Here is a 14,747-nt window from a genome sequence, read left to right as displayed (position 1 = left end):
ATCGGCAGGTGAATTATTTGAAAATGTGATTCTGCTTCTGCTTTATTTATTTCGTCTGCTTCAATTTCCTTCGACAAATGTTTATCTGTGATGATATATAGGAATTTAATCTCGGGAGGAGAAGTTCAGGTGTGAACATTCAATTGAAACATGTTCATCTGTGACCATAGTTAGTCCGGTCATGTTTATACGTATTAACTACAGAAACATTGCATATTGTAGTATATTTCTTAGTCGTATCACGCTAGAAATAACTTTCGACACCATTGACTAGGTCAGTATATTAATGACCGTTAAGATAATTTTTTAAATAGCACATTTTTCACAACCTAGTTTTCGGAACTGCAGAAAATGATACGAGTCTTCCGCCATGCCCACGTCTATTGTACAGCTTGTCGTGCCAGAAACACAGATAGTCACTTAATTCCAGTTGTGGTTCTAAGCGGAGACATATAAAGTTTAGAATGATCAACATATGACAATTATACCAAACTTATAAGAACAACCAAAGAATGTGTTAAAGTTAATTTCTTATATAGCACTTAAACATGTTAAAGGCAACGGATATAGAATTAGCAAGCAAAGTCAGTGAATTTATATTTCAAGCCGAATAGGTTGTGTGAATGAGGGGGCTATATTTTGAAAGAAATTTAATTTCCAGATATATTTATGATATAAAATCAATTAAAGGGCAATAACTCTGCACTTGCTGAAGAGATACTGATGAAAGATGTGCTCACACTACTGGCCTATAGTGATCTGTATTTTGTCCCGAAAGCCCATCAATGGAATACTTTATGTCGTGGGAATTCATGGATTGTAAAACAATTTAAAGGCCATTACTCTAAAGTTATTAAGACGATCCTGACGAAAAGTGGCGTGCTCCAACACCCTATAGTGATCTACATTTTTGTAAATTTTCATGAAGATCTATCAATCGGTTACTTAGATACGTTAAAAATCGCGTGACGTTAAACCCAACAAAATTAAGGAGAAACTCTTCTTTTACCGGGTTAAGGGTGGATATAACTAAATATCAGCAAGGCACCGTGTAAAATATGGAGTGGAGTCATGGAGTGGAGTTGTGGAGTGGAGTCTGGAGTCGATTTTGGAGTGGAGTCTTTTTTGGAGTCAAATTAAGAGTCAATTTTGGAGTCAGTTTTGGAGTCAAAATTTAATAAAACCTAAAAATTCATTAAAAGATCCTACGTTTATATGTCACCTCCAAATAATTATCCGCATAAATATTTCACACTTAATTTACTAGTAAACTGTTGAATCATGAATGGGCTCAATATCATACTCCTCTAGAAATAACAATAACAGTTACTGAATGGCATGTTCTAATCTCTGGCCTGGCCTGGCCCGGCCTGGCCTGGCCTGGCCTGGCCCGATGAGCCCAATTTTCGACTGGGCCGGGCCAGGCCAGGCCAGGCCAGGCCAGATTTTATTGTACATAGAGAAATGAATGGCATAAAATCTAAATATACATGTTTGCAATTACAATAGCAGGCAGTATTAACCTGCATTGTTTACTTGCTGCATGTCAAACAAAATGAGAAACCAGTCCTCTGGAGAATCATTAATTAGCCGTCATTCATCTTATTTGAAAAAACTGATTTGCACTGAAGAAAATGGTGTAACAAAATGATAACTACCCATGTTTTCTGTGATCAAATTATTAAAGTCAACTTTAACACTTGGTTTTAAAACTAAGGGCTAATTTCATTGATAAGTTTACCTACTGCAATATAACTGAATATTTGCATGCAGAGAACACATCTCTTTGGGAATTGTAATTACAGGTTGTGCCCCCTACTATCCTTAGCTGACCTTTTAACTGTTCAGTTGAACTTTTAATGTGTTTGGTTTTTAAGCTGATGTTCAATTTATGGAAGAGTAATAAAAATAATATTCATTGTGGGACCTCTAACTCATTGTCAGGGTGTTGGCATTTTAGATTATTGATATTTTTCTTGCACAAAAAAATAATGGTGCATTGTGTTTATGTTATTTCTAAGTGATATATTTAATGCTAAAAGATGCTCTTGAGCCTGTTTCACAAAACTTTGTAGGTTTTTTTTTCCCACATACTTAGATCAATTTTAAAAACAATCTTACAAAAATATTCAGTATGTGTATAACCTAAACTACAAAATTTATATATCGCTTCCCCGCACCATACCATCCCAGATTCTAGAACGGAGGTAGCATTATTTTAGAAATTGAAAGTTGTTGTCCGTTAGTATTGACAGGTGCACTCTTTATTTTACACCATATGATATTTGTAACCTGAAAATATCTAAATTGACCAAAATAACATGCAAAGTTTATCAATGGCACAGTGGCATAGTGATAGGTTCTCCGACTTTCGCACATGTTTACCGTGGGTTCGATTTCAATTTAGATTGTTTTCATTAAATCAATATAATGTCATTTTATTGATACTGGTTTTATTCTTACAACATTTTATGGTAATAACTTGTATGTAGAAGAATGTCAAATACTTGTGTATTTCTTTCAATAAATGAACAATAAATCACGATAAGTGACAATATTCCTGCATTCTAAGTTTACAGAAGAAATTAAAAAAAAAAATGATAATGAAAAAGGTCAAACAGGTGATTCGAACTTACAGTCCCGAGATTGGTAGCTGAACGTTTGTCAGCACAACTTTATCTGCATGTACGACCTGCAGTAAAGAAATGTTTATATTTTATTTGGTTTTCAATATTTATGTTTTTATTTATGTTTGGGGACCGAATTTTTTTTTACGGAAGCATACGGAATATGCTTGAGTGCTCGTTAAATAATTTCGGACGATACTAAATAATCCTCAATAGACAAAATAATAAAATTAGTTAGGTTATTCAATTGGGGGAAAACCAAACCACCAGTCAAGAGTCAATTGAGGTGGAGATCCCCTGATAATAGTCATAACAATTAATCAGGCATCACCTTTAAATTAGACAAAATAGTTATGTTAGCTACAGGCTTATTCCCAGGTGTATAATTTTACAGAGTGGGAGTTCAAAATGTATTTATATAATGTCTGAAATATCCAAACTTATTCCAAAAGTCAGATTTTAAAGATGCTATAGAAATCACTTTCACCTTTTACGAAATTGAAATCTATGGCCTGGCCTGGCCCGGCCCAGTCGAAAATTGGGCTCATCGGGCCAGGCCAGGCCAGGCCAGGCCGGGCCAGGCCAGGCCAGAGATTAGAACATGCCTTACTGAATGATGTTTTCTCAAATGACCCTTACCACATTTGTAAGAGTAACTTGCCATTACATTGGATAGTTAATTACAACAAATCACTCTACTTTATGACAGATTTCTACAAAATTCTGCTGGAGAAGGTACTGGTACAGCACCTCAGCATGATATCTCATTCTTATCAGGACTTGACCCCTAGTTCCTTCATGGTTTGTTATTTATGATGTTGGGCCAGATGTTGCCTGAAGATTACTCAGAGAGAATTGATAAACATTTCTAACTTGAAATGTGAAATAATGAGAAAGTATTGCTTTAAACTTTTAAAATGAATCTGGAAAATGAAAAGAAGAAAAAAACATTGGGTAATTAAATATTTACTATCTACTGTAAACGGCATAATATAATAAGACACATAATAAGACATGATAGTACTTGACGAAAATAATGAAGGATAGAATACTGTATGTTATGCATATGTTTATAATAGACAATAGTACAATTCACACAAAAAAAATACATTTGCACTAGTCTGGTTCTTGATTCGTCTGCATATTCCATACAAAATTTGCTTTCAAACCATATTCGAGTAAGACAAATTGTTAAGAACTATATGAACTCTGATCAACTTCATGCCTGTGCAGGCCATTCTCGCAAACAAGAGCTCTACCACCGTTCTCGGGTACCATGTAGAACATCAGATGAATGAGAATAGTGCAGGCTGATCTTGTTCGATGCAAATGCTCTAAACTATGTAGGTTTTCTCATGGCGTGGCTCAACTATGAATAAAGACAAAAAATCTGCATTTTTTAAGATTTGCATTTTGTAAATTTTATGTTCAGACTGTTAAATGGTAAAAGGTAAACAAGTCTGCATTCTGCAAACAATGCTGACCATGATCAGCCATGGTCTTCGCTGGTCAAAATTCCAAATTTATAAACGATACCTATATTAAATAACGAATGGCGTATTGAGAAAATAACAAGGTCAGAATTTAAGTGTGTGAAGTTGGCGAGAAGTTCGACATTCGACATTGAACATTCGATCTCAGAACGACATTGGACATTTGAAGCGTAGTTAAACTTTCGACATTGACCATTCGATTTCAGAACGACATTGAACATTCGATACCAGAACGACATTGGACATTCAATTTTAGAACGACATTAGACATTCGAATCCAGAACGACATTGGACATTCAATTTTAGAACGACATTAGACATTCGAATCCAGAACGACATTGGACATTCGAATCCAGAACGACATTGAACATTCGATACCTGAACGACATTGGACATTCGATTCAGAACGACATTGGACATTCGATACCAGAACGACATTGGACATTTGATACCAGATCGACACTGGACATTCGATTTCAGAACGACATTCGACATTCGATACCAGAACGACATTGGACATTTGATACCAGATCTACATTCGACATTCGATTTCAGAACGACATTGGACATTCGATTTCAGAACGACATTGGACATTGGACATTCGATTTCAGAACGACATTGGACATTCGATTTCAGAACGACATTGGACATTTGATACCAGATCGACATTGGACATTCGATTTCAGAACGACATTCGACATTCGATACGAGAACGACATTCGACATTCGATATGAGAACGACATTCGACATTCGATTTCAGAACGACATTCGACATTCGATTTCAGAACGACATTGGGCATTCGATACCAGAACGACATTGGACATTCGATTTCAGAACGACATTGGACATTTGATACCAGAACGACATTGGACATTCGATTTCAGAACGACATTCGACACCAGAACGACATTGGACATTTGATACCAGAACGACATTGGCGTTCGATTTCAGAACGACATTCGACATTCGATTTCAGAACGACATTCGACATTCGATACCAGAAGGACATTCGACATTCGATTTCAGAACGACATTGGACATTGGATTTCAGAACGACATTAGACATTGGATTTCAGAACGACATTGTACATTCGAATCCAAAACGACATTGGGCATTCGAATCAAAAGCGAAAATTGGCTAAAGTAGCATCTTAAGTAAGTAGGTCTTCGTCCTTGAAATGCGGCCTTTAAATTGTTAATCATGTTATATATCTGTTTTTTGCGTATCTGTAAGTTGGTTTTTTTTTTGTATTTATTACTTGCGAGTTCAAAACGAGCTGTCGACACATATCTTTTTTTATTTTCATTCTTATTGCGTTGTTTGTTTTAAATGTATAAACATGGTGGAAAATGAACACAAGAATGACACTTCTGGTAATGAGTTATTTATGGTTTATGGGCACAGGTGTTTATAAACACAGGTGCCCTGAAGCTGGACAAATGGCCACCGGATTGACTGCACCGGGGCCGTGATATGAACAATTTCTATCTTAACCTTGTTTATTTGTGAATTGAAATAATACTTTTTTCTGATATGAAATGAATTTTTAGAGAGAAAAAAGTAACAGAAAACGAATGGGAAAACTGATTTGTTTGTTTTGGATTTAACGCCGTTTTTCGACAGTATTTTAGTCATGTAACGGCGGGCAGTTAACCTAGCCAGTATTCCAGGATTCTATACCAGTAAAAACCTGTTCTTTGCAAGTAACTGCCAACTTCCCCACATGAATTATCAGAGGTGGAGGACGAATGATTTCAGACAAAATGTCTTTCATCAAATCGTCACGGAGAACATCCACCGACCCCGCGATCCATAGACAAACGCTCTCGCTACTGCGCAAAGCGGGTAGGCACGAATGGGAAAAATGAAGCAAAATAATTCAAAGCAGTAAATATTGAAGTCCAGGCAATAAAATATGTTACGTACTTTTTGAATTCTGATTCATAATACAATAAAAATATAATATATAACGTACACTGACAGAGTAGTTTCACATTTTGATTTTGCTGTTAGTAACATAACTATACAGGCAACTAATACAATTGCTTTAAATATTGTTTACACCAGCATCAACGTATGAAGAAAAAAATATTAAAACATTCGTTAAAATTTAAGCACATAAAATACTTTTCACGTGCAGTGACATACTAGTATATAGAGTAGTTGCAGCCAGCTGTCAAAAGGACTAACATTTATGATACTATAAAAAAATGATTGCAGCAAACATTTCTACCAAGTTTTTTCAGAACATCACCATCCATTGCTAAATAACAGCCCAGATAAGGGAAGCTGTATTAACTTGTGACCTCACCTTTCCAGTACTTACATTTGACAAACTATCCCACTGAGGCAAACACTTATTTATGAATCCCTCAATTTTCATTACTAAATTACAGCACGGACAAGGAAAACTGCAATTCTTTGACCTTTGACCTCTAAGTATGACAATGACATTTAAGCTACTAATCTATTTGTTGCTTATACCGCATCATTACAGAATGAAATATTTTACACTGACACAAGAAATATATAGAAAACTGACGAATAATATATGTATAAAACTTCTAAAACACACCTGTTACCAAATACATCCTGGCCAAATATTTACCTTTTCAATAGACTAATGTCTTTAATTTAGAAGAAACAGTATTAAGAATTTGCAAATACGTGAAAAAGGCATATAATGTAAGAAATCCAGACTTAACAGTCCTGTACACTTCAAAATCTGTGACAGTGAAGAACTTTCTAAAACGATAACTAATATCGTTCTGGAAGCGAATGTCGAATATTGTTCTGAAATCGAATGTCCAATGTCGTTCTGAAATCGAATGTCCAATGTAGTTCTGGTATCAAATGTCCAATGTCGTTCTGAAATCGAATGTGTAATGTCGTTCTGGAAGCGAATGTCGAATGTCGTTCTGAAAACGAATGTCCAATGTCGTTCTGGTATCGAATGTCTAATGTCGTTCTGGTATCGAATGTCTGATGTCGTTCTGGTATCGAATGTCCAATGTCGTTCTGAAATCGAATGTCGAATGTCGTTCTGAAATCGAATGTCCAATGTCGATCTGGTATCAAATGTCCAATGTCGTTCTGAAATCGAATGTCGAATGTCGTTCTGAAATCGAATGTCCAATGTCGATCTGGTATCAAATGTCCAATGTCGTTCTGAAATCGAATGTCGAATGTCGTTCTGGTATCGAATGTCGAATGTCGTTCTGAAATTGAATGTCGAATGTCGTTCTGAAAACGAATGTCCAATGTCGTTCTGAAATCGAAAGTCCAATGTCGTTCTGGTATCGAATGTCCAATGTCGTTCTGAAATTGAATGTCAAATGTCGTTCTGAAAACGAATGTCCAGTGTTGTTCTGAAAACGAATGTCCAATGTCGTTCTGAAATTGAATGTCGAATGTCGTTCTGAAATCGAATGTCCAATGTCGTTCTGAAATCGAATGCCCAATGTCGTTCTGAAAACGAATGTCCAATGTCGTTCTGGTATCGAATGTCCAATGTCGTTCTGGATTCGAATGTCTAATGTCGTTCTAAAATTGAATGTCCAATGTCGTTCTGGTATCGAATGTTCAATGTCGTTCTGAAATCGAATGTCCAATGTCCTTCTGGTATCGAATGTCCAATGTCATTTTGAAATTGAATGTCTAATGTCCTTTTCAGTTTCAATGTCCAATGTCGTTCTGAGAGCGAATGTTCAATGTCGAAAGTTTAACTTATTGCCAACTTCACGCTTCAAATGTTCAATGTTGTTCTCTTATCCAATGTTCAATGTCGAATGTCGAACTTCTCGCCAACTTCACACACTTTCAGAATTTATAAATATCCATGTTACTCTTGAGTCAGCTATAAAGATTGCAGGCGAGTAGCCAGGACCATATTCATAGTACGCAGGAGTGGTGTTGGGGGTACGGGGGTATCCTTCCCCAATATTTTTTTTAAAATGATAACAGCAAATGGTGCATTTTGGGTATATTTGAAGTAAATACAGTGAACGTAAACCTTGTTCTTTTTTTGTTTTGTTTTTAATAAATTTCATACAAAATGTATTATTTTAGTAGACCTACACGCATGTGAAAGAGACATTTTTATTTCAGATATTTTTCAGTACATACAATAGGATCAAGCCAATATGCACCCTAAAACAGAGCAATTCATCTATCCCTTTTCTATACAAACTGACCGATCATGTGAACAAAGTAAATGGTCCAATCTCTAAAAACATCGGTTTAAAAACGCAGGCTTTTGTTGTAACTTTAAAATAAATCAACAAAGACATATTGAGGGGCGATATCGAAAAAATGTTATTTTAGAATTATTGCTATTACGTTCCCTTTCACGTTAAGCCTGAATAACCTTCGTTGTTTTCAGAAGTTTGGAAATTTCTATGCATTGTTTAATGGTTTGATCAGATTTCTACAGACGTTCTTTCTGAAAACAATGCTAAAGACTGAACAAGATTTGTAGAGAGGCTGATATCTTTGAATTCTTTCTTCGTGAAATAAATGCTACTTGAAATTATAATATCCAAAGTGTTTCTGCGGGACTTTAACACCCTTGGTAAACCATAATATTATCAATAATGACATGACCTTTGTCTTAAAACACAGACTCTAACAGAAATTTTATAACCAGGAAATCCGTGATGAAAACAGTTATAATCAGTGTTGTTTTTTTTCTTCGAACACAAAAATGATAATAATAATTAATTTAGACCAAACACTTCAGTAACATTAAGCATTAATGAGACTCCACTCACAAAATCCCTTAACATTTAAAAAAAATCCTGCTTGAGAGGCCGCATAAAATTAGAGACCATTTGTCTTAAGACCCATTTTATCAATCAAGACTGTTTCAATAAAAGACAATTACATATATTTAGTGACTACAGGCCTGAGAGAAATCACCCCCATGCCTCCAATCCAAAATTTGACTCCAAACTGACTCCAAAATCGACTCCAAATTTGACTCCAAAAAAAAAGACTCCTCTCCAAAATCGACTCCAGACTCCACTCCACCACGGCATGTTCTAATCTCTGGCCTGGCCTGGCCCGGCCTGGCCTGGCCTGGCCTGGCCCGATGAGCACAATTTCCGACTGAGCCGGGCCAGGCCAGGCCAGGCCAGGCCATAGATTTCAATTTCGTGAAAGTGATTTCTATAGCATCTTTAAAATCTGACTTTTGGAATAAGTTTGGATATTTCAGACATTATATAAATACATTTTGAACTCCCACTCTGTAAAATTATACACCTGGGAATAAGCCTGTAGCTAACATAACTATTATGTCTAATTTAAAGGCGATGCCTGATTAATTGTTATGACTATTATCAGGGGATCTCCACCTCAATTGACCCTTGACTGGTGGTTTGGTTTTCCCCAAATTGAATAACCTAATTTTATTATTTTGTCTATTGAGGATTATTTAGTATTGTCCGAAATTATTGAACTAGCACTCAAGAATATATTTTGTATGCTTCCGTAAAAAAAATTGTGCCCAAACATAAATAAAAATATAAATATTGAAAACCAAATAAAATATAAACATTTCTTTACTGCCAGGTCGTACATGCAGATACAGTTGTGCTGACAAAACGTTCAGCTACCAATCTCGGGATTGTAAGTTCGAAACACCTGTTTGACCATTTTCATTACCATTTTTTTAAATATGTCCTCTGTAAACTTAGAATGCAGAAAACGTATCACTTATCGTGATTTATTGTTCATGTATTGAAAGAAATACACAAGTATTTGACATTCTTATACTGATTTAATGAAAACAATCTAAATTGAAATCGAACCCACGGTAACATGTGTGAAAGTCGGAGAACTTATCACTACGCCACTGTGCCATTGGTAAACTTCGAATGTTATTTTGGTCAATTTAGATATTTTCAGGTTACAAATATGATATAAAATGAAGAGTGGCACCTGTCAATACTAACGGACAACAACTTTCAATTTCTAAAATAAATGCTACCTCCGTTCTAGAACCTGGGATAGAATGGTGCGGGGAAGCGATATATAAATTTTGTAGTTTAGGTTATACACATACTGAATATTTTTGTAAGATTGTTTTTATATTGATCTAAGTATGTGGAAAAAATATCATACAAAGTCTTGTGAAACAGGCTCAAGAGCATCTTTTAGCATGAAATATATCACTTAGAAATAACATAAACACAATGCACCATTATTTTTTTGTGCAAGAAAAATATCAATAATCTAAAAATGCCAACACCCTGACAATGAGTTAGAGGTCCCACAATTAATGAATATTATTTTTCATTACTCTTCCATAAACTGAACATCAGCTTAACTAGACCAAACACATTAAAAGTTCAACTGAACAGTTAAAAGGTCAACTAAGGATAGTAGGGACACAACCTGTAATTACAATTCCCAAAGTGATGTGTTCTCAGTGCATGTAAATATTCAGTTATATTGCAGCAGGTAAACTTATCAATGAAATTAGCCATTAGTTTTAAACCAAGTGTTAAAGTTGACTTTAAATAATTTGATTACAGAAAAAATGAGTAGTTATCATTTAGTTACACCATTTTCTTCAGTCCAAATCTGTATTTCAAATAAGATGAATGACGGCTAATTAATGATTCTCCAGAGGACTGGTTGACATGCAGCAAGTAAACAATGCAGGTTAATACTGCCTGCTATTATAATTGTATATTTAGATTTTATGCCATTCATTTCTCTATGTATAATAAAATCTGGCCTGGCCTGGCCTGGCCCGGCCCAGTCGAAAATAGAGCTCATCGGGCCAGGCCAGGCCAGGCCAGGCCGGGCCAGGCCAGGCCAGATATTAGAACACGCCCTCCACCACTCCACTCCACGCCTCCACTCCATATTTTACACGGTGCCTATCAGCAAAGGTCAATTGCTAGTTAACGATTATGTGAGGTTTGGTGATTCTAGCTATTTTCGGACGGGTGGACGGACTAACAGCGTAATATGAAGTTCATATGTCAGTGAGTATAATTAATGATCCGTTGATTTAGGTATTATGAGATTCTAGAAATTGAACCGAGGGGCTTCCGTGGCCGAACGGTATATGCAGTTTATCCATTATTCTGTTGGTGTGTGTAGCCTCGCTTGATTTGTATGATCCTTTCGGCCGGTGGTTCTATCCAGGTATACGCCCATGCCTGAAATAATGCCCCAGAAATCTGATGAAGAAACGAAAACATTGTAACATGGTATTCTATTTACAAAATTTACGTGTAAACAACAATACATGTAAAGTAATAATCATAATATCATAACATTTATGCTGATACAATATTTTTTTGAGATTTATAAACCACTTCTGTGCCACTTAAAATAGACCTATTTAAAATAAATACGTCCTGAAACAGTCTGGCAATAGTTATAAGAAAACAACAGAAAATTCATTTCAAGATACAGATAAATTAGGAAGTTCACGATTAGATTACTGATGATGTACCTAATATACACAATAGAACAAATGTAAATACTTGTGTATTGTTAACCTTAAGTCCATGAATTGCCTGCAACTCATCTTGTTAAAATAAACAAAATAGAAATGATTAAAATTCTTAGTCTCTGGAAATTCTTGCCGGAAGGCTCGTCTTTCTATTGTTTACAACTGGAATATCATTCTCACGGTTAAATCCATTACAACTCTCGTACGAGTTCTTTTTCTGATAAGTTAATCCGGAATCTGATAGTCTTGATCGTTTTCTTACTTGTTTCAAATAACGTCTCTCCATATCAGAATCTGACTCCGCACTACTTGACGAGCTACTCGTATCTGAGCATGCACTACGCTTATCAAATTCTTTCACCTGATTACACGTTTGATCAATTGCTCCAAGTTCATGACCTTCCCTGTCCTCTCGCTCATGTATAGAGCCCTTTGGAATCTGGTTTTGACTATAGTTTGTAATGTATCTGGTGCTCCTCTTCGGAGACAAACTTTTGTCTTTGAAAAATAAGTTTTTAATAAATCTGAAAGCTTTTACGATGACAGACTTTCTCAGAAGAATGTATAGCCATGGATCAAGAATTACATTAATACTCGCCAGGCGGACGCCTATAAGGTCTGCTGGGTAATTGATACGACCCGTAACCTGATTGATGAGTATGTGTATCTGAAAGAAAAATAAAACATATTACAAGAACTAATTCACAATTAAAGTTTTTTCTTACTTTTCATCAAAATTGTGATATTTTGTAATATTTATTCAAGAGGCTGAACTACTAAGGACTGAGCAGAAAAATGTAGGAAATTTCAAGACACTATTTCGGACAGAGGGTATGGAGGGAAATCCCCAGCATCCGGAAACTGCGGTCTGTCTCTACGGTTTCTTAAACATAAAAAAATATATGATGCGGACACAATTTCTTGGTTCTTTTTTTTTTTTTTTGTTCAAAGAGTTGCTGACAAATCTTAGAACTGCTGCTTGCGGTCGCCTTTGTTGACTGTTTACATCCGGGAATATTTGAGGTATGTGAAAACCGACGAAAATACAATTGCTATTTGCATAGTCTGAAACCGTATGATAAAAGATATAACTGCTGACGGTAACATTAATAAATATGAATGCAATAAATTATGATCAATTATACGGTCAGGTACACAAGTATTTTCAGCTTTTCCTTTATATTCTAATTTTAACTGCTAGTGGGTAAACAATTTTAACATTATATCAATGGAATGTCAATTAAAGTCAAAGACTATATCGTAAAAAAAGACAAAAATCAGTCTAATGGAGGCAATTACTTCTGTTTTATTTCATTAGAACCAAAAGCTTCTTCATAAAAAAAAAATGATTTTAATTCATAATATTAACGTGTTATAGCCATTATCTGTCCGAACTGCAGAGAAAAGACTCCACTAGGCATCGTGTAATCAAAATATAATGGCCGAATCAATAAACAGTGTCACTCATAAGTCAAACTTATCTTTTAATGACAGTTAAGATAAAGTTTATGACGCGAGTTCAGATAGCTTCGTTAGATCGATGATATAACAAATATGTGTCAGCAGCAATTCACATTTAATATAGTTTTACCAGAAGGATATTCTAAGAACAAATTTTCTCATTAACACTAACTAATAACGTGTTCAAGAGCGGCCATTTCACTTTAAGAATAGTAGGAAACGTTTGAAAATCCTTATCAGATCACTGAGGTTCTTAAAAAGTCCAAGTCGAATAAGGAAAGGACATAAATATTTTAAAATACTCGTGGAATTGTATTTTTAAGGAATCCAACAGTAAATGGACATCAAAGCAAAACTTAAAAGTAGGGAATTCCTCAAACGAATATCTTAAAACAGGTAAACACGTATACTACTACCATTAATATAAAAAAACACATTGTTATTCAAGTTAGATGGTCAGTTTGATATTGCGTTGAAAATTCTTAACGCATAGCGTAAATACGGAATGTGCAATTCGCCTTACCTCCTGAATTATTTTTATTCCTTTTTGGTCATAGAAAAGCGCTATTTATTGCAAATTAGAATTTCTGGATACGGCAGCAAATCTGGAAAGGGTATAATACTTACATTTAGCGGGAACCAGCAGGTTGTAAATACTATGGTTATTGCAAACAGGAACCAGATCATTTGGGTTTCTTCTTCCACTTTCAGTTTTGATTTTCTTTGACTACCGTTGCGTCTCTCAGTTGACGGCGAACTGGTCAAATTTCTCTTTTTCAACTTTTTCTTTTTCATTTGTACCAAAGTTACCATGACCAATGAATTGCCGATGATTATAACAGAAATGATGATGACGTTGATAAAAGCATAGGTATATGCGTACGCTTCATCGCTGGTACTCTCCCTGTGGAAGTTAAGAAAACACCACGACCCTGGAAACTGGTGAGCGTAACTTCCGAATCCAATGAATGGCATGCAGCAGAATATCAACACAAATGCCCAACATGACAAAATCAAGCCGACCACTTTCTTTTTAGTCACTGATCTCTCGTAATAATACGGAAAACGGAGTGCAGTGACACGTTCTATAGACAAACAACAGACTAGTAATGGAGTAATCATCCCAAAGCAAACCATGAAGAAGCCGTGGTATTTACATAGGGGATCACCGCCTACCCACTGCAGATTATTTGCGTATACGATAATTGCAATGGGACCTGTCATTAATTGACCAAGAAGGTCTGTTCCAGCTAGCCCGCACAGTAAAACATAAAACATTGTTTTTTTCATTTCTCTGCGAGCGGTATATAGAACCATAAGTGCCACAAAATTTCCAAGAATTCCAGCTGAATTCATAAGAATCGGCGTGGACAGACTAATTCCAAGTCCTTTCTTATTGCACATGGACGTGTTCTGGGACAATCCGTCACATAACGCGTTGACAGAGTTGTCTCGCATTATGGATATGTATGTAAAGTTCCCGGATGACGCGTTTGTAGAGAAATTGGCTAAATTTTCACCCTCCAGGACGTCTATAAAGAGCGAGGTGTTAACACCCTCTGACCCGGTCATAATGACCACTTATGACCTGAAATGAAAAATCAACATTTAATTAACAAAATAAAGAACGATTAAAAACAAATGCTGAAACTACAGAATTGCCCCAATTGTTCAATCAGTAAAACATATTT

General features: G+C 35.6%; 1 protein-coding gene across 14 annotated transcripts in view; it reads right to left on the bottom strand.

Annotated features, from left to right (window-relative positions):
- Positions 1–11,333: 11,333 nt before the first annotated feature.
- The window catches only part of LOC123524642 (prostaglandin E2 receptor EP4 subtype-like), a 114,505-nt gene continuing 111,091 nt past the window's right edge, over positions 11,334–14,747 (bottom strand). For all 14 annotated transcript variants that reach the window (XM_053538672.1, XM_045302982.2, XM_053538674.1 and 11 more), the window contains exons 2-3: positions 13,684–14,644; positions 11,334–12,262 (exon numbers count right to left, since the gene is read on the bottom strand). In XM_053538672.1, the coding sequence (XP_053394647.1) occupies positions 11,708–12,262; positions 13,684–14,628 (1,500 nt within the window). In that variant the 5' untranslated portion in view covers positions 14,629–14,644 and the 3' untranslated portion in view covers positions 11,334–11,707. The remainder of the gene's footprint in view (positions 12,263–13,683; positions 14,645–14,747) is intronic.

Source organism: Mercenaria mercenaria, chromosome 3 (assembly GCF_021730395.1).
Source record: "Mercenaria mercenaria strain notata chromosome 3, MADL_Memer_1, whole genome shotgun sequence".
Lineage (NCBI taxonomy): Eukaryota > Metazoa > Mollusca > Bivalvia > Venerida > Veneridae > Mercenaria > Mercenaria mercenaria.
The sequence above is the reverse complement of the archived record's forward strand: the minus strand, read 5'-3'. Positions and strand labels throughout refer to the sequence as shown.